The sequence below is a fragment of the Amphiprion ocellaris genome, chromosome 16, assembly GCF_022539595.1.
Source record: "Amphiprion ocellaris isolate individual 3 ecotype Okinawa chromosome 16, ASM2253959v1, whole genome shotgun sequence".
Taxonomy (NCBI): domain Eukaryota; kingdom Metazoa; phylum Chordata; class Actinopteri; family Pomacentridae; genus Amphiprion; species Amphiprion ocellaris.
The window spans coordinates 20,055,010-20,080,101 of NC_072781.1; the positions used below are offsets into that span (position 1 = coordinate 20,055,010).

Genomic DNA, 25,092 nt, shown 5'->3' on the forward strand with positions numbered 1-25,092 from the left:
CCTCTGTTTTGTCCCCATGTTTTTTAGTGAGCAACACATGGTTTCACTTAGAGACCTCAGATTCTTTTTTTTTTTTTTTTTTTCCCACTGCTGAGGGCACTTCCTGACTGTGAGTCATCACTGGCACTCAGACTGCTAACACAGACTCAACGCTGCACGCGAAAAAGAGGACCATCTATGTTCAATCTTGCGTGTTGAGATTTTACTGTTTGTGAAGAAGTTCTCAGCTTCTTCCTGAGATGTCTCTGCACTGGATGCTTTTATTGGATTATAGAAGCTAAGTCACATGCCCTGCCTCAGGATCCTGCCATAGTGTGAGTTTTCATGACTGTTTGATATGACTTTTTTTTTGGCTTGTTTTTAAGTCTTGGTTTCAGTGCTTTGGACCTCTTTTTGTGTCTGGCTTCTTTATCTTTGTTTAATACCATGAACTTGCCTGAAGAGTGACACCTAACAAACTAATTAAATCTCTCTCTCTCTCTCTCTGTCTGCAGCCTCACATTGCTTGAAAACTCACAGCTCTTCAGTGTAATCTCAATAAAGATCCATTTTCTGAACATGGCTGCTGCTGCACTCGTCACAGAAAACTTTAAGTTTGTGTCCCTGTTCTTCAAGAGTAAAGATGTTATGATCTTCAATGGTCTCATTGCTCTGGGCACTGTGGCCGGCCAGACTGCATACAATGTTTTTGCCTTTCACTGTCCGTGTTCCTCTGGTAGGAACTATTGCTACGGCCTGGCTGCCATCGGTGTTCCAGCACTGGCATTTTTCCTTGTAGGGATAATGATGAACAAGAGTACCTGGGACTTGGTGTCCGAGTGTCGGCTTAGAAGGTGCCGGAAGTTGTCAGCAGCTGCCGCCTTTGCACTGGTGGGAACCATCATTGGTCGAGCTGTGGTGGCTCCTCTAACGTGGGTGGTTATCTCTTTGCTGCAGGGTCAAGCATACACATGTGCCCTCAGTGAGTTTGTTAATGCCAGTACCCTGCAGAGTTTCCCCTCAGGTCAGGGGTCAGAGGTCATGGCAAAACTCCCATGTGAAGGAAGTGTTCCACCAGAGCTGCAACGCTTCTGGGCTGAAATTGAGCGTCGGCTGAAATATGAATCTCAGGTAATACTTAATTTTTTTACTTTTTATTTTGTTTTTTCCCACCACTGACTTCTTAGAAGTCGTTGAGGTCGGGACCTTACTGGCTAAATCGCACTGGGTTTGTTTAACTGATTTTTATGAGACAAAAAAAAATATTATTCCTAATTTACATACATTTTTGAAGTACACATCTGATTACAGCTGCATAATGGTTAGCACTTTCACCTTGCAGCTAGAAGATCTCTGGTTCACGTCCCGGCCTTCTTTCTGCATTGAGTTTGCATGTTCTCCCTATGTATGCGTGAGTTTTCTCCAGGTACTCCAGCTTCCTCCCACAGTCCAAAAATATACTGAGGTTAATTGATTATTCTAAATTGGGTGTGAATGCGAGCGTGATTGTTTGTCTGTATATGTAGTCCTGTGACAGACTGGCAACCTGTCCAGGGTGTTTCATGCATGCGCTCTAAGTCAGCTGAGAGAGACTCCAGCCTCCCCATGACCCTAATGAGGATTAAGCGGTGTATAGATAATGGATGGACATCCGGTTACAGGGCTGCTCGGTGGTTAGCACTGTTGCCTTGCAGCTAGAAGATCCCTGGTTTGTGTCCCGGCCTGGAGATCTTTCTGCATAGAGTTTGCATGTTCTCCCTGTGCATGCATGGGATTTCTCTACATGAAAAAGTTAAATTGGTATAGTATAAGTTTTATTTCCCTTTTTATATTGTTACTGGTACAAGGAATATTTACCTGAGTTTAACTGGTAAGTGGACTGGGAAGGAAATGAGCAGCATGATAATGGCTGAAAGATTATTTATTGCCATAAATATCAGGTGGAACAGACAAAGATATTAATTTGTGAACACCAAACCCAAGTGTGATTGATCCCGTGCCTTTGCAGTGGCACAACTTGTTAATGTGACTGTTTTTTGTTTTCAGATTATAGGCTGGCTGCTGGTGGCAGGACTGTCTTTGACTGTGTTCCTAATGCTCTGTATGAAAGGCTGCTCCTCTCCACTTGGCTACCGGCAGGAGGACTACTGGTCCCAGTATCGCTCTAATGAGAAGTCACTGTTTGAACGCACTGCTTCAGTCCACGCCCGCCTCCTGGCTGCAGAGAACGTTAAGAGCTTCTTTGGATTTGTGGCACTGGAGAAAGAAGACAAGGAGCAGCTGGCTGACTATCAGACTGCTAGTCCAATCTGCAGCACCAACTGGAACAGAGTTACAGGGGTCTACCTCTACAGGGAGAAGAATGGGCTTCCTCTGTACAGCAGGCTCAACAAATGGGCCACATACACCCTGGAGAATAATGTGGAGGCCATGGAGAAAGAGATGGACGTACTCAGCTGACAGATCAGAACAGTACCTCTGCCCTTTTCCCTCCACCTTTTCCTATGTTAAAAGTTTGTTTAATAATTTTGATTTGATTGTCCTTGGAAGTTACTAAACAATACCTTATGAAAACTCATCTGTTTGAGGCATTCCCTTTCAGAGCCAGAAAGTAGCAAATTAGAAAATGCAAGAAAAAACAAAAAACCTGTCAGAATTTGAAAATATATAGCGCACCTCTATCACTCTTTCCTTGTTTTAAGATCTTCCCACAACATGAACATGACAGTCAAGCTAAGAGCTAATAGAAGTATTCACAGCTTCTTTGACATCACAGGTCAGAGAGGTTATGATACTTATTCATGAATCTCATACTCTCATTTCAAGTAATAATAAATGTAGCTAATCAAGAATAAGATGGGCAAATAACTTATTATCCAAGGTTTACTCTTGTCAGAAAATCTGAACTTTGTAAATGTGTACAGTCCTAATATAGATGATCCAGGCTTTTTTTTTTTTTTTTTTAAATAACAAAACTGTTTCTTACTCTCTAAACACATCCAGGGCAACATGCAGTAGCAGGACATTTAAATTGCCTGCCTGATCCAATCCTACACTCTATCTGTAACTCTAAAAAGGCACAACAAAAAAGACAATATTTGGAGGATAAAATTTGAATCCTGCAAGAAAAGGTTTGTCATAAACTTGAACCTAAAATAGAAAAAGAACTACTAATTTTGAGAGTGAAGTATGACAAGCTAGCAGCCTCCAGAGCAGCTGCAAATCTCTCTAGACTCAAACAACCATTTTTTGAGGTGATAAAGCAGGAAACCCTGCTACAACCAAGGATACTCCTTATTTGACAGAAATGGAAGCTCTGTGTCCAAGATTCCCTCTTCCCATCTATCTGCACTTTGAAAAAACTATAGACAGACCAGCAAGCCAATAGTTAGACATTTTATTCAAATCTGGTGTGATGCAAGAAAAATATCTAAAAGAACCAAATTCCCTATCACAATACAGCCCAATATGGGATAAGAGCTGATGCTACATTTAAAATCTGGGCCTCTAGAGGACTCAAAAAGCAAATTCTGATATTATGATGTCTTTTGAACAACTGAAGAAGAAGTTTAATCTGGACACTTTTTAAAATTCCTACAACTTAGAAGCTTTGTAAAAGTAAATCAGAACAATATATTTATTAAACTCCAACAATCACTCATTGAAGCATTGATAACAAAGGGCAGATTTAAAATATGCTCACATCTTGCTCATCTGAGAGCTCACATAAGTTGCGTGCTTGGAAGGAGGATCTGGAAACTGAAATTTCAGCAGAGGAACTGAAATCAGCCTGTGCTGCATCTCATACTCAGACAATAAACGCATGGCTCAGACTAAGTCATTATAACTGGCTGATGCAAACATATGATACTCGTGCAAAGCTAAATCAGTTCAATAAAAATATACCAAACATATGCACTAAATGCACATAGGTCAACTTGCACTGTTTCACTGTGTCTGGCAATGCCGAAGCATTAAAACATTTTGGGAAGAGGTAAGAGCTACCTGTGAAAGGATTATTTCAAAAAGAATTCCATTGGATCCTAAACTGCTTCTACTTAATGTGTATCCAAAAGGACACAATTAAAAGAAAAACAAGCAAAGATTTATGGACCTCAGTATTCTAACTGCTAAAAAGGTAAAAGCCCTGTTTTGGCAGAAGGTTCACAAACCAGCAATGGACTGGAATTGCTATCTGTTTGTTGGAAAGGAGTGTTTCTTTTTTCTTTTTTGGCATACTCTATATTTCTTTTCTTTTTTTCTCCTTGTAGTTATATTTTCGGGATGTATATGTTTGTAAAAAAAAATAAAATAAATAACAATATTTTATACAGAATAGGGTTCCCTGAGCCCAATTCTGCAGCTGTACCCTCTTGATTGCGACTCTCTTGACACTTCCATATATCCATATGTGATCATTAGGAATTAGAGCATCCTCTCTGAGTTTCCCCATGAACAAAAAGACAAAAAAAATCAGTTACAGGAGCACTCAAACAGACTTTTTTTTTCATTATCTGAACTCATCCAGTAAACCCATTGAACTGTAGCTGCTGTTTTGGGTCCAGTACCATGTGTAAGATACAGTGGAAAAGCATAGCAGACAAACCATCTTATTGCCCCACAATTTCTCCTACAGATTTTGGGAAGTGACAGGTTATGGGTCACAAAAAGAACCTTGAAATAGATTCCCCCCCCCCCCCCCCCCCCCAAAAAAAAAAAAAAAAATCAGATGGCAATTAGAATGTTTTCTCTAAAAGCAAAAGTGCATTTTAAAACTGTTAAAAAGTTTTGTAAAGCTCATATTTGAATACAAAAACTCACAACACGGACAAATGTATGCAAGTTAATATGCTATCATTACATTATAAGTCCGGATTTTTGAGAAAATCTCCTCTTCTTTTTGAAACATTTAATATCAAACTCGCTTTCTTTCTGAATCCTTGAGAAATGTTATCGACACTATTTTTTATGTATTTATTCATTCATTTATTTAAATCAATCATTTAAATTCTAACTGCCTTCCTACATAACAGGTCATCCAGAATACAGATGGCGCTAATGGCACCTCAAAGACTTAACCGGAACAAGGAAGTAACGAAGAAGAAATGTACACTGCGCACATGACTGCGCATGTGTCAAAGTCTTCAGTTTCGGGCGGGCTGATTCAAAACAGTCGAGATGGACTTGATATCTGCGCTACAGTTCCTTAAGTTAGACAAAATTGCAGAAGGTAGGACCGAAAGTTCTGTGTATGTTTTACACCACCGTCTTCTAACATTTTGAAAACCGGGGACTGAAAAAAGTCGGACATTTTCCGCTGCCCTGTCTGTTTGTAGCATCTGCTAACGTTGTTGTTTCCCGGGTTATCCGTCCTGATGGCTGCATTACGAGGCGACAGAAGCGGTTTAGCTACGTATTTTCAGCCTAAAGTCGGAGTTTTCAGTGTCACAAAGGTTTCTCTCTTTTAACTTGCTTTGAACCATCAGGTTTTGTTAAGAGTTTCGAATAAATTGCATGTAAGAAGCGTTTCCCTCTAACCAAAAGCGCATCCTGGCTTTTCTGTATTAGTGATACAGAAAATGTTGTATCTACAAACATGTTGAGCTGTAAATGAAGCTGTGCAACTACAGTACACAGACTGCATAGTATGTGTCGCATTGCTACAGCTGTTCACAGATACACTCCCCTCCAAAAGTACTGAAACAGCAAGGCTAATTCCTTTATTTTTGCTGTAAACTGAAAACATTTGGGTTTGACATCAAACGATGAATATGAGGCAAGAGATCAACATTTCAGCTTTTATTTACAGATATTTGCATCCATATCTATATCTACACAACATAAAAGATAGCATTATTTGTAACGGAAGACCAAATTTTTAGGTGAGTAAAAGTATTAGAACAGATAGGCTTAAAATAGATTAAAATGATCAAAGCCTTATTGATAACACTTAGTATTTAGTTGCAATAACTGCATCAAGCCTGGGACCCACTGACATAATTAAACCTCTGCATTCGTCTTTTGTGATGCTTTTCTAGGCTTCCACCACAGCCTCTTTCAGTTGTTTGTTTTGGTTGATTACTCCCTTCAGTCTCCTCTTTAGCAGGTAAAATGTAGCTCTATAGGGTTTTAGTCTTGAGATTGATTTGGCCAGTCTAAAACCTTCCACTTCTTCCCCTTGATGAACTCCTTTGTTGTTTTGGGTCATTATGTTGCTGCACAATGAAGGATCTCCCAGTCAGTTTGGTTGCATCTTTCTTTAAATCGGTAGACAAAATGTTTCAAAATTCATTTTGCTGCTGCCATCATGTGTTACATCATCAGTTAAGATTCATGAGCCCGTCCCAGAAGAAAATTGCGAGATGTATTGAAACAACATTTCCACAAATAATATCAGCAGAGTGCCCAGCATGTTTGTTTTTAAGTGTTAGTAGCCATACCCTTTGCAATATCCAAGCAATTAGGAATCAAAATTTTCCCCCTTAAACTTTTCCCAACTTTTGATTTCCAGTAGAAAATGGTGTACTCAAAGTTCCAAAATACTGTCTTTGGTGTTGCATTTCTTAAGGCAATGTTATTCATGTTTTGTTTTCCAGCGTGGGTGGACGCAGTGTGGGACTTAGAGTTCACAGAAGGGAAACCACTAGATGACACCATAGAGGAAGAACTTGCAGCCAGTGGAGACAAAGCCTTCAGAACTCTGTACCACTGTTTACTGACCCATGTTCCCGACCAGCAACAGTCTACAAGCAGCAATGGAGCTTCACAGGTAAAACTGATTTGTTTAATTTGTTTTTGACCACACCAGTCTCTTAAAAGGAAACAAAGATATTGAACGATCCAACACAGAGATATGATTTCCTAATATATTCAGGTTTGAATGTGGAAATGGATCTTAAGCCCTCGTAACAAACAGTCCTCCTAACTATACCTATAGATATGATACAGATATGAATAGATTGTATTGCCTTGGTCACCCAGTGAGACAGATAAACAACTGGTGAAGGTCATGACACACTGCTGAGGCCTAGCCAATGTTTTTGGGACAGAAGTTGTTGCGCAGGCACCAGGTCCCGCCTCTCAACATGAAGAAAATCCAAAAGAAAGGCGAAGCTGATAGCTTGGTGGTGGGTATGGAGGGGGTGATGGGACATTTTAATAGAATTCCTCTTCTTGCTCTGCCTAAGAGTATCTGTAAACTGGTTTCTTTACATCATCCATAGCAGTTGGAAACAAATAATATGAATGAAATATTTTTACAGAATAATTGTTTACTGGATCTAGTGACTTCCTGGAAGGGAAACAATCAGTCTGTTTGGTTTACAAGCTGAATGGAGGTACAATGATTAATCAGTTTCAACTATTTAAAGGATCCTTAACTATTTTTTTTAATAATTCAAGAAATTTTAAGCAAAAAAAAGTCTAAATTCTATGATTACAGCTTTTTCAATTTGAAAGAGTTCTGAATTCTTGCCTCCCCTGTGGGATATCTTTGGGGTGTGGGCAAAATAAAACTTTTTTTTTCATTTTCTTTTTATTGAGCATCAACAATATGATACATAGATACACATACAGAGGGATCACAATGCTCATGTTTATATTTTAACTTTTTTTTTTCCCACCCCCAAGAACATGGTGGACACCAATCCATAAAGAATGTATGGTTGAACAAGATGAAACTAGATAAATGAATAAAATAAATAGATAAATATATATGTACATACTAATGGCGGGACGCGATAAAAAAATTAATCTAATTAATTGCAGGCTTTGTAATTAATTAATCACAATTTAATTGCATTTTTGTCAAAAAGCAATATTTGACACAATAAGTGAAGTTTTTCAATTCAAATATATTGTGGTTGACAGTTGAATCAATGAATAGACATATACGTGTTTATAATTTAAAATTTATTTTAAAAAAGGAAAATGGGACATACAGAAAAAAGTGATTTTGATGACTTACATCCTGAATTTAGTTGTTTTTTTTCCACTGTATGGCACGTAAAATCAACATAAGTAGTTCAAGGAGCTTCAGAAAGTTGAAAATCCAGAGATTCATTCTGTTTTCATCTTTTCTGGGTCTGATATATGGTGGAATTTTGATGGTTCTTTTTTATAGGAATATCAATTTTTACTTATGTAATTTTTTTTATAAACAAAAATTTTATAATTAAGTAATTAAAAGAGATATTTTTGTTGTTTAGGTTATTCCTCCTCCAAGGAGGCAGAGCCTCAACGGGGTAAAAACTTAAACCACAAAAATGTTTCATTTCTATTTATCTGCATTTTTCATCTGTCTGCTACATTCACAGATTACTGCAAATGCAAGTGCAATTATAGCAATTTTATTCAACATTTTAAGACTTTCTGTAAACTGAAGCACTGTCTAGAAAAGTGGTCTATTATGGGATGGCTACACCGATAGCTGTTAGCATGACTCGTAGCTAACGTTAGCTCTGGTGCTAACAGCAACATGTTTTACATTGAGGTGATACCGTCGGCTTGAAATGACACAGTGATCAGAAAACTCTTTGTTTTACAATTTGCACACAACCAGGCTTTTATCCAAGCTGCCATCAGGAAGATTTTTAAAAGGAAAATTTCTGCCCAACGAGCTCAGTCTGGTCTTCCTTCACTGTTCACCAGTGCCTGACTTCACTCAGTACTTCTTGTGCTTCTTCTTCATGGCTACAAACAGACTTCAGGTTCATTACCGCCACCTACTGGGCCGAAGTGTTCATCAGAGTTACCAGTGTGCCAGAAATGAGGGAACTGAGGAGGGTGCAATTAATAGCGTTATTATTTTTAACATGTTATTTTCGCGGTAATTAATTCATCGAAATTAACGCGTTAAAGTCCCAGCCCCAGTACATACACAGACACACACACACACACACACACACACACACACACACACACACACACACACATATATACATTTATATACATTCATCCACCTGAAAAAAAGAAAACAAACAAAAAACATATGCCTAGGCTCGCCAAGACTGAAGCTGTGCACAAAACCAGACATGGTTCACATGGATTCAATCATAAACACAAATATAGATGCGAGATAACCGCAAAGTGGTCATTAAGTGGGTACAATTTTGAGTTTACTGAGATGTTTTTACACTGGATCCCAGACAGAGAAGAATTTGTCCCTGGAACCCCTGAGAGTGTATTTTATTTTCTCTAATTTTAATTTAATTGTTTTCATTTAATAGGGACAATGCAATTAACATAGCTTCAATACAGTTCATGAATCCGATGTGTTGCATGTAGAGTTTTAGCTACAGCTAATTCTCAACTCCTGTCCCTAGTTGGGCTTTTAAAACAACCAAAACACACAAGATCACAATCCTTTAAAAGTACAATATACAAAAAACCTAAACAAATACAACCATAACTTACAGAATTAAGTTTAAAAATCCTCACAAATCTATAAAACAAAAGCAATGTATGAATTGTGTCAGGTCGCTAAACCACAAAGATACTTTAGGTGGATTTTTTGATTTCCAATGTAATAATATTCTTCTACGTGCCAGCAGTGTCGTAAAAGCAATTACATTTTTGTAACTCTTCCTTAGTGTTGTGTGTCTTCTCTCTGAGGTACCAAATATGGTCATAGCTGTGTTGGGTTGAAGATCTATATTCAATGCTTCTGACAGCATTTTAAAGATGGTAGCCAGGGCTGGACACGACCAAAACATATGTGTTAGATCAGCAGGAGAGTTTTGACACCTATCACAGCTTGCATCTGTGTTAGGATATATTTTAGCCAGTCTTGCTTTGGAGTAGTGGATGCGATGTAGAATCTTGAATTGTATAATGCTTAATTTGATGCAGGAAGTGCTGTTGTTAACTCTTAAAAGAGCCCTCTCCCAAGTGTCCTCTTCCAAGTCTTCCCCCAGCTCATTCTCCCAGTCTGCTCTGATCTTTGCTAGTGTTGTGTTTCTTAAGGAGGTTATACAATCACTAATCCTTGAGATAAGTCTTTTTGAATTGAATGGGGATTTTAACAGATCATCTAAACCAGAAGGTGATGTTATGTATGGAAAGTTGGGATCATGATGTTGAAGGAAGTGACGGACTTGGAAATATCGGAAAAGGCTGGACCGAGGAAGGCCAAACTTGTGCGATAACTCATCAAAGCTTGCAAAAATAGAGTTTATATACATATCCTTAAAATTATGAATGCCTTGTCTCTGCCAGAGACTAAATGTAGTGTATTGTAATAGAGAGAGGTGAAGGCTGGAGGTGCAAGATGCAGCTTCAAGTTGGCATCAGTCTGCATCAGGAGTATGGAGCCAATACATAATTTTTTGGACATTTGAGGCCCAATAATAATGACAAAAATTTGGAAGAGCTAAACTGTTAGAGACTTTGGGTCTCTAACAGTTCTAACCATGTTCTAGGTTTCTTCCCGTCCCATATGAATGAGATTAAGGCCTTATCAATAGATTAAAGAAAAAAAAGATTTAGGAAGATAAAGAGGAATACATTGAAACAGGTAAAGAAACTTGGGGAGCACATTCATTTTGATACAGTTCACTTTCCCCGCTAAGGATAGATGAAGTGGTTTCCATTTCTTCAGGTCTAATCTGACTTTATCAAATAGTAAACAGAAGTTTTCGTGGTAGAGATTTTGCATGTCCTGTGTAATATTAATGCCCAGGTATTTAAAGCCATTCCTAGACATTTTGAATGGTAGAGTACCATCCTGTATTTGAAGAGCCAGATCATTAACAGGATAACATTCACTTTTACTAAAGTTCAGTTTGTACCCAGAAAGAACACCAAATCCCCCCCCCCCCCCCCCCCCCCCCAAATAAATCCCAGTGATTGATGATGACGCTTTAAGTGTTAAAGATAAGGGCTCTATGGCTAAGGCAAACAGCAATGGACTGAGTGGACAGCCCTGACGGGTGCCCCTTCACATCTGGAAATATTGTGAGCGCTTACCATTCGTGGTTACAGAGGCTTTGGGTGAGGTGTACAAAAGTTTGATCCATGATATAAAATTAGGGCCATATCCAAATTTCTTTAAACAAGCAAATAAATAACCCCATTCTATCCTATCAAATGCTTTCTCTGCATCCAGCACGATGACCACTTCTGGTACCGCACTGGACACAGGAGAGTGGATAACATTTAGGAGCCGGCGAATGTTTGTAAATGAATGGCGGCCTGATATAAAACCAGTTTGGTCAGCAGATATCACGTTGTGTATTGTACTTTCTAGGCATAGGGCAAGGGCTTTGGCCAAGATCTTCACATCACAGTTTAGGAGAGAGATGGGAAGGTACAACCTGGTTTCAGCAGAAGGGTAATTGATGCTTCAGTCAATGTCTGTGGGAGTGACCCATGAGACAAAGAGTCATTAAACATGTCAAGTAAAATTGTTCACAGTTTATCAGAGAACTTTTTATAGAATTCTATAGGATACCCATCAGGGCCTGGTGCCTTGCCGTTCTGCATTGCCCTCATAGCAGTTAAGATTTATGTATGATTTAGTGGAAGCTCAGTTTCAGTCCTATGAACTGTTGTCATAGAAGGAGCCTGGAGGTTATTGAAGAAATGTTCCATGTCAGAGCAATCATTTGTCATCTCTGATGCATACAGATTTGAATAATATGTGGTGAATGTTTCTTTAATTTCTTCTGGGTCAATAGTTAGTTCACCATCACCTTTCCGTATTTGTGGGATTTGTTGAGAGGCTGAGCGGCATTTAAGTTGGTGTGCTAATAATAGGAGATGTTCTGTTTTTTCAGTTGATAGCAAATTATATTGTGTTTGGAGGTCCAACTTTCTTTTGTAGAGCTCAGGGGAGGTTCTCCCTCCCCTGAGCTCTACAAGATGCTCAGAGTACCGAGCATCCACCATAGATATGTCTTTAATGAGCTCCTCATGCTTAATTCTGTTCATTTTGTTTATTTTAGCTGAATACGATATAATCTCACCCCTGATTGCAGCCTTTAGTGTTTCCCAGAGGAGAGAAGGGGAGATGTAATCTTTTTGGTTGGAATTTATAAAATCGTCTATTTTTGTGAAATCATTTCACAAAAGCTCTCATCAGCGAGTTGATTTCTGTCTAATCTCCAGGAGGGGTGTTCTAATTGGTAAAGAGGAAATGCAAGATTCAAAACTACAGGGGTATGATCTGACTCTGTTATAGATGAATATTAAACTTTTTTGACAAAGGGGAGAAGGTTCTGATCAATGAAAAAATAGTCTGTCCTAGAATATGAGTGGTGTACATTAGGAAAAAAAGAAAAGGATTTACTCTGTGGAAATAAAAAAACGCCAGGGGTCAGCACTTCCTATCTGGTCCATAAAAAGCAATAATAGCTTGGCTTTTTTGGAAAGATTTGTAGGTTTAGAACTAGAGCAGTCAAGTGCTGGATTCATCACACAGTTTAGGTCTCCACCAAATATCAATTGTTGAGAATCCAAATCTGAAATTAATTATATAATTTTGCCAATAAATTTATCGTCATCCCAATTCGGGGCATAAGTATTTACCAGAACCGGCTTGTGGTAAAGGAGCCCAGGGACTATCACAAATCGTCCTTGTGGATCTGAAATAACAGTGGTTGCATTAAACTGAAATTTTTCATGAACCAGTACGGCTGTACCACGAGTTTTAGAGTTAAGATTGGAATGGAATACATTCCCCACCTATCCCTTTTTTAGTCTGGCTTGATCTTTTACTAGCAGGTGAGTTTCCTGGAGAAATGCAACATCACATTTTAAGTACTTAAGATGATTAAATATCCTGGCTCTTTTAACAGGCCCATTTAAACCCTTCACATTCCAACTAATGAATCTTATAGCAGCCATCTTTGCATCAATACCATTCACCATGTTTAACTAAATAAAATAAAATGAGAAAAGGAGTAATAAAAAAAGTGAAGGTAATGCTATGATCGTGTTAGAGTGCACAGTTTGGATCATTTCTTCTCTTATATGAATAAAGGCGAGTATACATTGCAAAAATACGGTGGTGTCCCTATCCCTAACCCTGTCCAAAAACAAAAACAAAACTAGAACTAAGCCTATACTTGTCACTCTGTTTGAGCCAAGCTGCAGGCTAAACACTATTTCAAATAACTTCTGGTAGCACATTTTCTCAGCACTTCTACCTAGGAAGGCTCCCAGTTTCTGTGATAAGCTATATTAATACCTCTTAACACCAAGTTAGAAATAAAAACGAGATGGTTGAGCAGCACAATAACTGTCAAACAAGTGGGCAGATACACACACTCCTATGAAGCCGTATATAACCTCAAGCATACTATTGATTAGTCCGGCATTAAGATCACTGAATGTCCATACCTCGGGTCCGCGGACCGCAGGTTGGGAGTTATGCCGACAAAGTGAACTTACAAGTCGTCGATCTCAGGTGTCTTTACCGAACCTCCGGTTAAAAAGCTTCTGGGCTTCATCGGGTGAGTCGAAGGTGAACACGTCGTCTTCGCACATCACTCGCAGCCGGACTGGGTAGAGCTGGTGGAATCTGATGTTCTTCTGGTACAAGGTTTGCTTGATGCGGTTAAACGCAGCTCTCTTTTTAGCGAGTGTTGCGCTGACATCCTGGTAGATCCTTATAGTGGCACCCTGGTATTTGAGCTCATGATTCCTGGCCCAGCGTAGTGCAGCTTCCTTCTGTTGGAATCTGGAGAAGCAGACCAGGAACGTGCAGGGGGTCGATCTCTGCCCGGCTCTGGAGGTCGGGGTATGATGTGCTCTCTCCAGTTCAGGCAGTGTAGAAAAAACATCAGGGCCCATTGCTTCCATCAAAACATCTGACATGAACTTTACGGGGTCTTTCCTATCCTCGCTTCCTTCGGGAATGTTTAATATACGGAGGTTAGATCTCCGCGAGCGGTTTTCGAGGTCGTCGCATCGGTTCAGCAGCGACTGGTTCTGGCTCTGGAGCGTCTTGATAGCGGACTCCACTACTGTTAGCCGTTTAAAGTTATCACCTGCTACAGACTCGACGGAGGCAAGACGTTTCTGGAATGAGGTCACTTTTGTCTGTAGTGAGTCCAGTGAGTCTTATATTGGTTTAATGGCATCTTGAATCAGAGTGGAAACATCCTCCTTAAGTGTGGTTCTCTGTTTAGTGAATTCGGCAGACAGGTGGTCCATAGCCACCACCGCAGCTGCAGGCTTTTCGGGTGTCACAGGATCTCCTGCTGTTGTCGGGGGGTTGTTAGCAAACGAAGCTAGCTTACCCGCAGCACGTGTGGCTGGAGTTGGTATGTTAACTGACTTCGCGTGTTTAGATGTGCTCATCTTTGAGAAAGTAGTTAGACTAACTTCAGCAGTTAAAACTGTGTTAAAAGTTGTGCAGAAGATTTATCCAAAAGGGAGAGTTACAAAAAGTGAACCGGGAGCCTTCCCGTGTGTGTCCTCTCCCTACATGTCACAACCCAGAAGTCAAAACAAAACATTTTAAGCATGCCGTCCATGTCTTTGGGAAACACTGATTGCAATTTTACACCAATTTATGTCATTCCATAGACCAAACAACTAATCCATTAATTAAGAAAGTAAACGAAAATGGAATCAATGGTTTGTTGCAGCCCACAGCTGAAGCAAAACATCAGTTTGTTAAGTATGTTTTTAGCTGTGTAGTTGTAGTAGTAAGCACTGACTGTCTCCTGTGTTGCATTGCAGAGCATCTGGACAATTCTGGGAGACAACGGGGTGTCGATCAGGTCTCTGGTGGCTGTGCTCTCTGTCTTTGTCCAGGCGGGAAAAGCCAAAGTGGCCAACGTGCAACAGAGGGTGAATGGCCTGTACGCTGCCTCACTCTACCTACTACTGCTGGGAATCCCAGGTGTGGAAATCTGAGAAATATTCACATAAGAACATCTTCGTATAGTTTATGTTCAGCCACAAATTAATATTGTTAAAACTTTGGCATAAAGGTTTCACATTTTTTGGTTCTTGGAGCTACTGAACCATGAGTAGAAACTGTATAGCTTGTATTATCATTCAGCTGACTGTGTGTAAATCATTATCCACTGTAGTGGATAATCACAGTTGATTAAAGGTGGAGTTGGCGAATCCAATACAGTTTTTGTCAAATTCACTTAATATCTCAACAGAGTCAACTAAATGTTCATTCTGTGTATGCCCTGAAGAAACGTCAGAGTTGGTACACAGTGTGTATTAGGATTGGGGAAGGGAGTTGAAAAGGAGATAAGGGTGAAAAGTGGCTGTAACAGCAGGACGTATATATGGCACAAAATAACTATCTAAATATGCTAACTTGATAAGTATTAACAGTAATTCTCCAGAATCACAGGTGCCACCTTTAATGAAAAATCTTTCATTTATACGTAGTTTTAAGGAGCATCTCGTTTATCGTTAGTGCCTGTGATGTTCCCCAAAAGTGGTCAAAATTGAAGTTTGAAGTGACTCTTCAAACAACAGCGATTCGAAATGGCCAGTTTGGGTGATCATTTTACTGCTCGCCTTTTTTTTACCCGATGAAATAACTAGATCACGACAGAACATGCTGCAAAAAAAAAAAACAGAATTATTTCAATTCCTCTCAGCATTTCTAGCCATTCCTCTCACGCATACCTGATAGAATAGAGAACATACATACAGGCTGTTTTCCATTTTCCAGCAATCTAAACAGCTACATCCAAATTTCAGTTGTGTCTAAGCACATATTGTCCGTCATTGATGTGTATTGTCATCTTTAACTCCTTTGTTATGTCTAAAGTGTGAGTTACCTGCTGGATGCTGTAGCACAGTCTGATTATTATGGGGATAGTGTTGTGTGTCTACAATAGTATTCTATGCTTGTGTGTACAGTTTCTTGAGATGACTCTGTTGCTTCCAGGAAGCATCGCCAACAAGGTTTTCCATGAAGTTTTATTGGACACATGTTCAGACTTGACCTCTCATTGCTGGCCTCATGACTCTGGAAAGAAGCGCAAGAAAGACAGCCTGAAGAGTTCTCAGGCAGACGACAAACGTTCCAAACCACAGCGGAAAGATGCTCGAGAGGTACATGACAAATCTGTAGTAGATTTTCCATCTAGTGCTACCTCACAGGCGTTTTTTTCCTGCTTGTTTGTTTTTTTTCTTTTTTTGGAAGGGGGGAGGAATTGTAATATCTGTTGATTGAAAACCGTCTAGATGGATTGCCATAAAACAAGAGCTAAGCGACCATAAACTTTCCACTTTTGATAGATAATGCATGTTTGTGAAAAAAAGATTTGTTTCTGCAACGTGAATTGTACATTATCATGTTAAAATGGCCTTCAGCTCTCTAGACTACAACCATTTTGGTTGCATATACAACCAAAAATCCATCAGGTATTACTAAACAATTTTATTGCTTATCGAGGTACGCCTGACGTTTCCTGTATGTCTCTCACCGGCCTGCTCTGGTCGACAAAATCACTTGATTTTAACTGGTCAGTTTTACATCAGAGCACTTTATTTCACTGTTTTCAAACAAATGTTTTTTCACACCGTTGTCTGAACAGCCACACTGCAGTAGGTGAGTACAGACTAGAGGCTTGTCTGTGCCCATCTAACAGTGTCTACCATTGCCCATGAGACAGGGAAGACTGTCATCTGACTGTAAATTTTAGTGGCTGCCGATGCAGATGTGTGGCTGGCAGAGCAGTCCCCCGCCCTGCAGTGTTTCAGTGCCAGACAGTGGCAAACCAAAGCAGTAAGGCGAGAGAAATGATAATAAAATTGACAACAAACAGCCAAAAAAAAAAGCTACTTCTGGCTAAATGTGAGTCTCAGATCATCCTTATTTGATAATTATAGGTCAAATGTACAAAATGTTTATCTTCAGTTTTATTCTTGTTTACAGTCATTTGCATTATGTGTTAAGAAATGACGAGCACGTAAGGGAACTAACAAAAAGGTAGCAGTTAAAATGTGTCATTTGGGTGTACCTAAATTATGTGCTATTGCAACTAAATGGGGAAAAAAGTGTACCAGGGCAACCAATTAAAAAAAGTTCAAAAAATTGCAATGATATTTTATGGAAGTGCACTACAGCCAATGTCTAGAGATGTTAGTGCTTGTCTGTGTTACCCTTAGATGAAAATGGATGATGTAGAGGAAGAAGAGGAGGAAGAGGGGTGTCATTTCTCTGGCCAGGACTTGATGAAGATTAGAGATGCTGTGACTTTCCTGGTCCAAAGCCTCCTCAGATTCCTGCAAACATTTCCACTTAAAGACAGACCACATAGTGCCAGCAACTGCATTCGGGTAACTTAAGAATTCATATTCATGCCCACCTAATACCACACTGCAGTGTCGTAGTATATGAGCAGGTAAACTTTTCCTTTTTTTCCCTCTGCAGATCTTCAGTAAGCTGCTTTACTTCGAACCCGTCATTGGCGAGCTAACTTTTGCTGCTGATCAGTGAGTTTTCTTTCTGTTCTCTGTCATCTTGAAGAATGTATCCAAGACATGAAAGCTGACAGTTTGTGTCATTCCTGCACAGAGATGTCGCCAAGCTGAGGAGTGTTCCTGAGATGGCTTTCTATGGCCTGCAGCTGCTTTGTTCACCAAAACACGGAGACCAGAAAGAAGTAAGAGCCAATAATCATGGTTTTGATCACCTCTGCTTCTCACAATTAATGTGGGGATTAGGGATCGACCGATTATGAGGCTGGCCGATTAGTGACACTGATACATTTTTTAGATAGTCTGTATCATTGTTTTTAATGGACGATTATTGCAATACAATATAGAAATGTGCTCCTTTGCCTCTTATTCAGCTGGCTGTCTCTCTGCAGTTACTCTGTGGTCTCAGCAATATCCCATCCAATCTGATTGCCCGTTACCTGTCATGAGTAACAGACAATCACAACTATTGTCTACACAGCGAAAGAGAGGGAGAGTGCACCTGAGCGCATTTGCCTCTATGTGATTTAGTTAAGCTGTGTTTGGTAGGTGTATTAAAGACCACTGTTTTCCACAGACATCCATAACCTTGCTCAGAAAGACTCCAGTGACTCTCTTTTAGATATTATTAAGTGGTGCAGCTGGAACTCATTCTGCTGATGGTGCTATGCTACAGCTATTGCAAAGAGGTTAGCTGTGCCACTTACACCTGCGGCGAACGCTATCTGGAGCAGCAAGTGATAGAATAGAAAAAGAGGAACAAAATAGGGAGGAACAGCAGATAGAACTACAGGAGACACTGCTGTAAAAAGGATTTATTGCAGCATTCTTGTGAGCCAGGTTACCTCTCTCCCATGTGAGTGACATGCTCACCCCTCATGACATCTCAGCCAGCAGCCAATAGGATTTTACGGCTTTTGGCAGTGTAATTGACTGTAGTGGAGAGGAGACCGAAGCTGTGGGAGATACAGGGCTGCACAGAATATGCATAGTTATTGAAACCCGAGGGTTTATTATTAGGGTCCGAGCACCGATGGTGCGAAGACCCTATTGGAATACAAGAGATTATTAGGGTCCGAGCACCGATGGTGCGGAGGACCCTATTGAAACCCTAGGGTTTATTATTAGGGTCCGAGCACCAACGGTGCCTAGGACTCTATTGTAACCCTAGGGTTTATTGTTATTAGGGTCCGAGCACATGCAATAGTCCTTCCTGATGAAAAATTACCGAAGTTTTTTTAATAAGTCAAGGGGTGTGGCCATGGCAGTGCCTAAAAATATTGACCCTTCGCCATGAAACAGGAAGTGCTATGTAACTCTCCTGTACATGCTCCAATCTGAATGAAACTTTACATGTATGATCAGAGTCCTGCCCTGACGAGATCCACATGGTAAAATTCATTCACAGTCATAGCGCCCCCTTGTGGTAACAGGAATTTGACATTTTTTTACACTTTCATGTACAATTCTTAGCCTGTTGGCCAAATTGACCTCAAATGTGGTGACATAAGCTTGAACACGTTGATGATGATTCACAGAGAAAATGGTGACTCGTCATCAAGGGGTGTCTGGCGGCGCGGCGAATTTTGATGTTTCGCCATGAAAACTGAATTATTTATATCTCAGCTGCACATGATCCAATCTGGCCCAAACCTCACTTGCTGTATGCCAGGCCCAGTCTAAAGACATCCACACTCATAAATTCTGAAAAGGTCATAGCGCCACCTGTTGGTAACAGTAAGTTTAAGGCATTATATTTTCAGGTGCTATGGCCCCCAAACTGTGTGATATAATGCTTGAAATTGGTCAGCCAAACCTTCACCTCTTGACAATCCCACACTGTGAAGGCTTTGACATTTCATGGAATGCTGTTGCCGTGGCAACCAAATATCGCCGTGACAGACAAAGTACTTTTTGACAGATCATGAATACTTCAACACTCACCAAAATTATCATGCACATCACCATCAGTGAATGGAAGGACACTGTATGTATCTCGGTGCTACATGTGCTTTAGCGCCCCCTACAGCATTTTTAACAAACAGCCCCCGAAGTGTGTTTAACCTACATCCACAAAAGTTGGGAGGCATATAGAGCACATCGGGGCGCACACAAAAGCCTCTTGTAGTCACACCCTAAACCCAACAGGAAGTCCGCCACCTTGGATTTATTGTGAGAATTTTGGTGATTTTTGTAATTTCGAGAACAAATTCCTCATAGGGGATAACTCCCAGAGACCTCAAATTTTACCAGTATGTACAACAAGTATTTGTAATGAAAGGTTATCAAAATTTTCATTATAAGTCTGAGGACGTGGCCATGGCAGCCTCCAGAATTTTGATGCTTCGCCATGAAACATCAACTGCTGTGTAACTATCCTCTGCATGCTCCAATCTGCTTCAGACTTTACATTTGTGATCAGTGTCCGCCTTTGAAGACATCCATAGACCAATATGCCTCAAACTTTGCATGTTTATTAACAGTCCAATCCTGATCACATCTATAGGCTAATATACAGTTTCGGGCACAGCGCCACCTGGTGGATGGACAAGAAGTGTTCTATAACTAGCCTGTACATTATGTGATCTGCCTGAAACTTTACAAATGTGATCAGAGTCCAGCCCTCATCACAACCATATGCTGAAATACAGTCATAGCGCCACCTAGTGGATGGAAGGAAATGCTCTATAACTAGCCTGTACATGCTGTGATCTGCCTGAAACTTTACATGCGTGATTAGAGTGTGACCCTGAAGAATTCCATAGGCCAATTTACAGTCAGAGTGATAGCGCCACCTGTTGGACGGACAGGAAATGCTGTATAACTAGCCTGTACATATTCCAATCTGCCTGGAATTTTACATGTGTGATCAGAGTCCAATCCTTATCACATCCATAGGTCAACATACACTCAGTTGCAGCGCCACATGGTGGAAGGACAGGAAATGCTCTATAACAAGCCAGTACATGCTCCAATCTGCTTGAAACTTTACATGTGTGATCAGAGTGTGGCCCTGATGGATTCCATAGACCAATATACAGTCCCAGTGATAGCGCCACCTGGTGGATGGACAGGAAGTGCTTCATTTTTAGCACGTACATGCTCCGATTTGCCTGAAACTTTACAAATGTAATCAGAGTTCAGCTTTCACCACCACCATATGCTGAAATACACTCGCAATCATAGCGCCACCTGGTGGATAGACAACAAGTGTTTTATACTAGCTTGTTTAGCTCCATTTGCCTGAAACTTTACATGTATTATCAGATTCTGGCCCTGATGACATTCACATGCTGATATATAGTCACACATAGCGCCACATGGTGGATAGACAGAAAGTGGTGTATAACTAGCCTGCATATGCTCCAAATTGCCTGAAACTTTACATGTGTGATCAGAGTCTGGCTATGATGAATTCCATAGACTGATATACAGTCACAGTTATAATGTCACCTGGTGGAGGGAAAGAAATGATGCATATCTAGTCTGTACATGCTCTAATTTGCCTCAAACTTTACATGTGTAATCAGAGTCTGGCCCTGATCATGTCCATAGGTTGATATGAGTTCACAGTCATAGCCCCACCTGCTGGCCATTTTGGATGTCTTCCTATGAAACAGGAAGTAATGTCTATCTAGTTTGTACATGCTACAATCTGCCTCAAACTTTACGTGTGTCATCAGAGTCCTACCCTGATGAGTTCCATAGACCAATATACAGTGAAAGTGATAGCGCCACCTGATGGCCATTTTAGATGTCTTGCCATGAAACAGGAAGCGATGTCTAACAAGTTTGTACATGCTCAAATCTGCCTCAAACTTTACATGTGTGATCACTGTTTGGTCCTAATCACCTTCATAGATTGATACACATTCACAGTAATACCACCACCTGGCAGCCATTTTGGATGTCTTAGCATGAAACAGAAAGTGCTGGATAACTACACCGCGTTCCAAACTATTATTCAAACTATTGAAGTGTCATAAAGATTAAATTTTTTGTTTTTCAATTAATCCCATGGATGGTATTGTGTCTCAGGGCTCTTTGGATCACTGAAATCAATCTCAGACACCTGTGATAATTAGTTGGCCAGGTGAGCCCAATTAAAGGAAAAACTACTGAAGAAGGATGTTCCACATTATTAAGCAGACCTCCATTTTCAAGCAATGTGGCAAAGAAAAAGGATCTCTCTGCTGCTGAAAAGCATGAAATAGTTGAATGCCTTGGACAAAGTATGAAAACCTTAGATACTTCACGAAAACTTAAGCTGATCATCGTACTATTAAGAGATTTGTGGCGGATTCAGAGCACACACAGGCTCGTGCAGATAAAGGCACAATGAAGAAGGTTTCTGCCAGACAAATACATCGGATTAAGAGACCAGCTGCTAAAATGCCATTACAAAGCAGCAAACAGGTATTTGAAGCTGCTGGTGCCTCTGGAGTCCCCCAAACATCAAGGTGCAGGATCCTCCAGAGGCTTGCAGTTAGGCATAAACCTTGTATTCGGCCACCCCTAACCAATGCTCACAAGCAGAAACGGCTGCAGTGGGCCCAGAAATACATGAAGACTAATTTTCAAACAGTCTTGTGCACTGAGTGCCGTGCAACCCTGGATGGTCCAGATGGATGGAGTAGTGGATGGTTGGTGGATGGCCACCATGTCCCAACAAGGCTGCAATGTCAGCAAGGAGGTGGCAGAGTGATGTTTTGGGCTGGAATCATGGGGAGAGAGCTGGGTGACCGCTTTAGGGTCCCTGAAGGTGTGAAAATGACCTCTGCAAAGTATGTGGAGTTTCTGACTGACCACTTTCTTCCATGGTACAAAAAGAAGACCCGTGCTTTCCGAAACAAAATCATCTTCTTGCACGACAATGCACCATCTCATGCTGCAAGGAATACCTCTGCATCATTGGCTGCTATGGGCATAAAAGGAGAGAAACTCATGGTGTGGCCCCCATCCTCCCCTGACCTCAACCCTATTGAGAATCTTTGGAGCATCCTCAAGCAAAAGATCTATGAGGGTGGGAGGCAGTTCACATCCAAACAGCAGCTCTGGGAGCTCTGACATCCTGCAAAGAAATTCAAGCAGAAACTCTCCAAAACCTCACAAGTTCAATGGATGCAAGAATTGTGAAGCTGCTATCAAATAAGGGGTCCTATGTTAAAATGTAACTTGACCTGTTAAGATGTTTTTGATTGAAATAGCTTTTGATTTCAGTAAATATGACCTCCTAATGCTGCAAATTCAACAAATGACTATTTTTAGTTCTTTACAACCTAGAAAATGTCTTGAAACTCTGTTGTGCATAATAGTTTGGAACAGTGCATTTGACTTTTTTGATTTTTGAAAAAAATACTGTTTTCATTGGGAGGTTTGTTCAATAACATTTGAATTAAACTTAAACAGCTGATGACTTGAAAATTATGCTGACTGTCATTTGCATCGACTATTTAGGAAAATCAGAGAATATATATATATAGAATAATATAATTTGCATAATAATTTGGAACGCGGTGTAGTGTGTATATTCTCCAATCTGTTGCTTTCAGGTGGTGCTATGACTTAAGATTTGCACACACTTCCCAGCTGGCAAAATAGTGGATATTGTAGGAAAAGTGTACATATGTATGGCAAAATGGCTCAATAGTACACCCTGTGACAGTTGGACCATCTACTATGACCAGGTTTTGTCAATTACATCTACCAAAGTTTGTATGGCTTATGTAGCACATCAAGATGCAAAAAATTAGTCACATTGACAACATCTGCAAGCTAATATTCATAGTCATATTGCCAGTAATTGCCAACAAGACAGGATATGTTTGATAGTGTGACATACTTAGCTACATGTTTACTTGGATATTATGCTACTTTTATTTAAGATATCAACAGTACAGCTAAGTAGCTGATAACACATTTCAGCACCTCTCATGTTTAAGTCAAAATTAGCATCAGGGCACCGCAGGGAGTCGACCCCATCCCAGTAAACTAGGAGTACCATTACCAGTGCCTTTTGCTTTTTGACATGGAAGGTAAAGCAAAACCTGCATTTACAACAGCATATGAGTTGCTGGATTTTAATATTTTGACACATTCTACACCATTACATTAATCACATGTATTCTATGAACTCTTCTTATTATTCAATGTGCCTTTATTGAAGATATCAAAAAGCCTTTTGCACCTTGTACATGTGAAATGAGGCCTGTTGTCAATTAGTGCTACAATTTTTTTTAACTGATTTTACTGATCAATGCTGTTGTAATACAGGAAACGAAACCTCTGGCCTATTAAAATTACTATATGAACTAAACTGAACCATAACACTTGAACTAACAATGCTGAAAACACAAAGTTTATACGTCCAACAACAAATAAAACTTTGCTTTTACATACTTCATATATTGACTCTTTAACTACCAAAAAAGTCTTCCCGTCCCCTGCAAATATTGTGCCTGCATGTTTTAACACTATAGCAGCACACGGTGTGACATTACTCGGTCTTGTTTTCAAAACAACAAACCAGGCCCTCGTGGTCACTAAAATATGTAGGCCACACAATTGACTTCACTTCATAATGTGATGTTTTAACATACACATGGTCAATTATTGTGCCTCTTTCCGTCGTGGGCTGTGTCACAACTTGCACATACCCTTTATCTCTTACAAAAGAACAGATGCTTGATGACTTCAAAATGTCATCATTGAAGTCTCCCACAACAGCAATGGTGTTACTTAGTGGATCTAGCCAATCAAGTAACTTACCAAGATGCTGCTTAAACAAAGACATGGGATAGGATGGTGGGCGATAAATGATCGCTATCAGTAGGTCATAAGTAACATAGCTCTACAGCTAACATTTGGAATGTTTGGTCTACACCAAACATTCCAAATTCATGTTTGGTAGTTGAATGACATTATATGCCACATTGTCTACACTATAAATGCCTACTCCACCATGTTCTTGGGCTTTTATTGCTACAAGTGCTTGGTTTTTACTAGTATACGCTACACATCGAGGACTGTTATTGAAAGTGTAACCATGAATGTTAACACTATCAAATGAAGAGGCAGAAGCCAGCCATGTTTCTGTAACAGCAATACAGTTAAGCTGTAAATGCTGTGTGCATAATGCCAAATCTTTCACGTGCAGTTAGAGTTTGGACATTCATCAAAAACACAGTAAAACATGCTGTAGTTACTTCATGTCTTCTGTCCTCAGTCAAAAACTGGCATACGCTGAATGGCATCCTTTCCATCTGCCCTACCGTAAATACGTTTCTCATCAAAATCTTGAATTATCAAGCCTGACAAACTGCGAACACAGCTTAATGCTACATAAGCCTGTCCTGGTACAAATACTTTTTTCAGACAAACCACACCACTATCAACAGTAAGGCCTTGCACCTTATGGACTGTACAAGCCCAGGCAAATTTCAATGGAAATTGCCAGCACATTCCACCTTTACTGGTAGCCCTTTCTTCCTCTGGTCCAATAGGTGTTGAACCTACTAAATCTGCTGACACACTTGCAGTTTGTTTCCTCCTTAATGCACCGCCATCATCATCAAACTTGACATACACCTTCAGAGGAAACTTCTTGTTGTCAGACTTTACTATGTGCGTTACAGTGCCGCACACACCATTTACAAGACCATCCGTAACATCAATATTTTTAGTTAACCCGGGCATCTTTACCCAGATGCA

General features: G+C 40.1%; 2 protein-coding genes across 6 annotated transcripts in view; both read left to right on the forward strand.

Annotated features, from left to right (window-relative positions):
- The first annotated feature begins 64 nt into the window (after positions 1-64).
- LOC111564305 (calcium homeostasis modulator protein 2) lies at positions 65-4,356 on the forward strand. Its single transcript, XM_023263796.3, has 3 exons — positions 65-314; positions 495-1,110; positions 2,026-4,356. Exons 2-3 carry the CDS (start codon positions 559-561, stop codon positions 2,437-2,439), a joined length of 966 nt encoding a protein of 321 aa, XP_023119564.1. The 5' UTR covers positions 65-314; positions 495-558; the 3' UTR covers positions 2,440-4,356.
- Positions 4,357-4,876: 520 nt separating this feature from the next.
- The window catches only part of ncapd3 (non-SMC condensin II complex, subunit D3), a 66,248-nt gene continuing 46,032 nt past the window's right edge, over positions 4,877-25,092 (forward strand). For 2 of the 5 annotated variants that reach the window (XM_035945204.2, XM_055018849.1), the window contains exons 1-7: positions 4,880-5,209; positions 6,576-6,748; positions 14,665-14,827; positions 15,845-16,011; positions 17,071-17,241; positions 17,336-17,397; positions 17,480-17,567. In XM_035945204.2, coding sequence (XP_035801097.2) covers positions 5,158-5,209; positions 6,576-6,748; positions 14,665-14,827; positions 15,845-16,011; positions 17,071-17,241; positions 17,336-17,397; positions 17,480-17,567 — 876 coding nt within the window. In that variant the 5' untranslated portion in view covers positions 4,880-5,157. Of the gene's footprint in view, positions 5,210-6,575; positions 6,749-13,395; positions 13,520-14,664; positions 14,828-15,844; positions 16,012-17,070; positions 17,242-17,335; positions 17,398-17,479; positions 17,568-25,092 lie in introns of those variants that run through there. The other 3 variants (XM_055018848.1, XM_023263798.3, XM_055018850.1) reach the window with 3 other exon arrangements.